The sequence below is a fragment of the Fukomys damarensis genome, unplaced genomic scaffold (assembly GCF_012274545.1).
Source record: "Fukomys damarensis isolate Sample0158 unplaced genomic scaffold, DMR_v1.0_HiC HiC_scaffold_17, whole genome shotgun sequence".
In the NCBI taxonomy this organism is placed as follows: domain Eukaryota; kingdom Metazoa; phylum Chordata; class Mammalia; order Rodentia; family Bathyergidae; genus Fukomys; species Fukomys damarensis.
This window is the reverse complement of record NW_022900929.1, coordinates 78,443,043-78,444,783: the sequence shown is the minus strand read 5'-3', so window position 1 is coordinate 78,444,783 and position 1,741 is coordinate 78,443,043. Positions and strand designations below refer to the sequence as shown.

General features: G+C 56.4%; 1 protein-coding gene across 1 annotated transcript in view; it reads right to left on the bottom strand.

Moving 5' to 3' along the window:
• The window catches only part of Slc27a2 (solute carrier family 27 member 2), a 32,532-nt gene extending 31,369 nt beyond the window's left edge, over positions 1–1,163 (bottom strand). The window contains exons 1-3 of the mRNA XM_010638923.3: positions 768–1,163; positions 386–680; positions 7–230 (exon numbers count right to left, since the gene is read on the bottom strand). Coding sequence (XP_010637225.1) covers positions 7–230; positions 386–568 — 407 coding nt within the window. The 5' untranslated portion in view covers positions 569–680; positions 768–1,163. The remainder of the gene's footprint in view (positions 1–6; positions 231–385; positions 681–767) is intronic.
• Positions 1,164–1,741: the final 578 nt, after the last annotated feature.

The following is a 1,741-nucleotide window of genomic DNA, read 5'->3' as shown; positions in this document are numbered from 1 at the left end:
CCTTGCTGTGGAGTCTGGTGCGGTGCCCGAAGCCTGGACTCCCGCGCTGCCCAGCCGACCGGTGGTGGCCGTGGGCGCGAAGGCCGACGCGCCTTCGTCGGGCTGTTGTTACCGTTGCCGCGGAGCGTGGCTCGTGGCTGTGACTGACTGTTGGCCGTAACATGCAGGGCGAGCTCAGTGTGGTGACTGTTTCCATTAAACAAAGACTTGTTACAGCATCGCCAAGAAGGCTGTGCAAAACCAGAAGGAATCATAGGGGGTGTGCTAACGGCGATGTGTTTCATTGTAATAATTTTTAAAAGTAAACAGTCATCTTAGAGTTTCTTCTCACCGCTTACCTTACAAATGTTAAAGTCATCTATTAGTAGCTGGCCAGGTGCCTTACCTGTCTCTCCTCCCTGTCTCCAGGGCCTTCTCGTCCTCTTAGTTTCTCAGATCTGTGCCCGCCCGCCCCGGGCTGGGCTGCCAGGGCTCGAGGGGTGGCGAGGCTCCCTGGGTGAACAGAGGTCCCAAGGAAGGTCACTCCCGGCTGCCACCAGCTGCTGCGCCTGCTGCTCGCCTGACCCATCCAGCGCGAGGCCTGATTTTGCGAGAGGCGCCGCCACGGCCTCTCGATGGTCTGTTACGGGTTCGCCCTCAGAGGGCTTGGGTCCTGTGCATCGCACGGTTGCTAAGTGGCCCTGTCAGAGGAAAAGTACCATCCAGAGGAGATCAGCTGGTGCTATCGGCATCTCTCAGAAGCCTTCTTTCCCTCCTTCCTTCCTAACCTTTCTTTGGTTCCCTTGTTTTATTAAAAAAACAAAAACCCTTGGGTGAGTGCGTGTTTGTAGTACACGGCGATGAACATGCATGGCGTGAGGCAGGTCCATGCACATAACGCCTCCCGATTCTTCCCTTCCACCCCTTCCTCGTCTCCCGAACCGTTTACCAGGTTCTGCCTCCCGTTTTCCTGTTGCTCGTCCTTTCTCTAGCTCATTAAATGATTTACACTTTGGGCTTCTCCAGTAAGGGGAGTTGCTCGGCGCTCAAGCTTGTTGACTGGTTCGTTTCGCTGCACGTGATGGCTGCAGGGTGCCCTGCTTTCAGAGGTGGTGTGGTCCTTTCTTTGAATTTCTTTTTGCAGCGCTCCTGTACAGATCGCCCACTCACCACTCGCTCCCGGGGAGGCGGGATCTAAGCAAAGCCGGGTCTCCCTGTGGCCCTCTCCTGCCCTGTGTCCTCTAGTCTTGTTCTTCTACCCGCAGTACTTACTCAGCAGGAACTCCGCCCGGGGCTCCTCTGGCTCGAGCTTTCCCAGTGCCACAGTACCTCTAACGCTGTGCTCTGTGCTGCTTTGCAGACTGGCAAAGGCGGCTCTGTAGGACGACGTGGCTGGCAGTCGCACAGGAGGTTTGGAGCTGCTGCTGTCTGTTTCATTCAGGGTCCAACTTGGGGCTCATTCCCAGTGACTGTCCCAGCGTTGGTGCTCTCTTGTTCTCTGGGTCTCTGCCGCATCCGTTCTTTTCGTCCTTAATTAAAAATCTTTCACAACTTCCCGTTGTCTTGGGCCCATATTCCCTGTACCGGCTCACTCAGTCCTTCCCTTCCCTTGTCCGCTTTCTCCTTGCTGACCAGCTGCTGTCCCGAGTCTGTTGACTGCACCAGGTCCCAGGGGCTGGCTTGGGGTCCTCAGCATCCCTGGGGGGCAGGCAATGGTATTAACCAGAGCCCTGACTGGACAGAAACCACTTGGCTGTGCGCT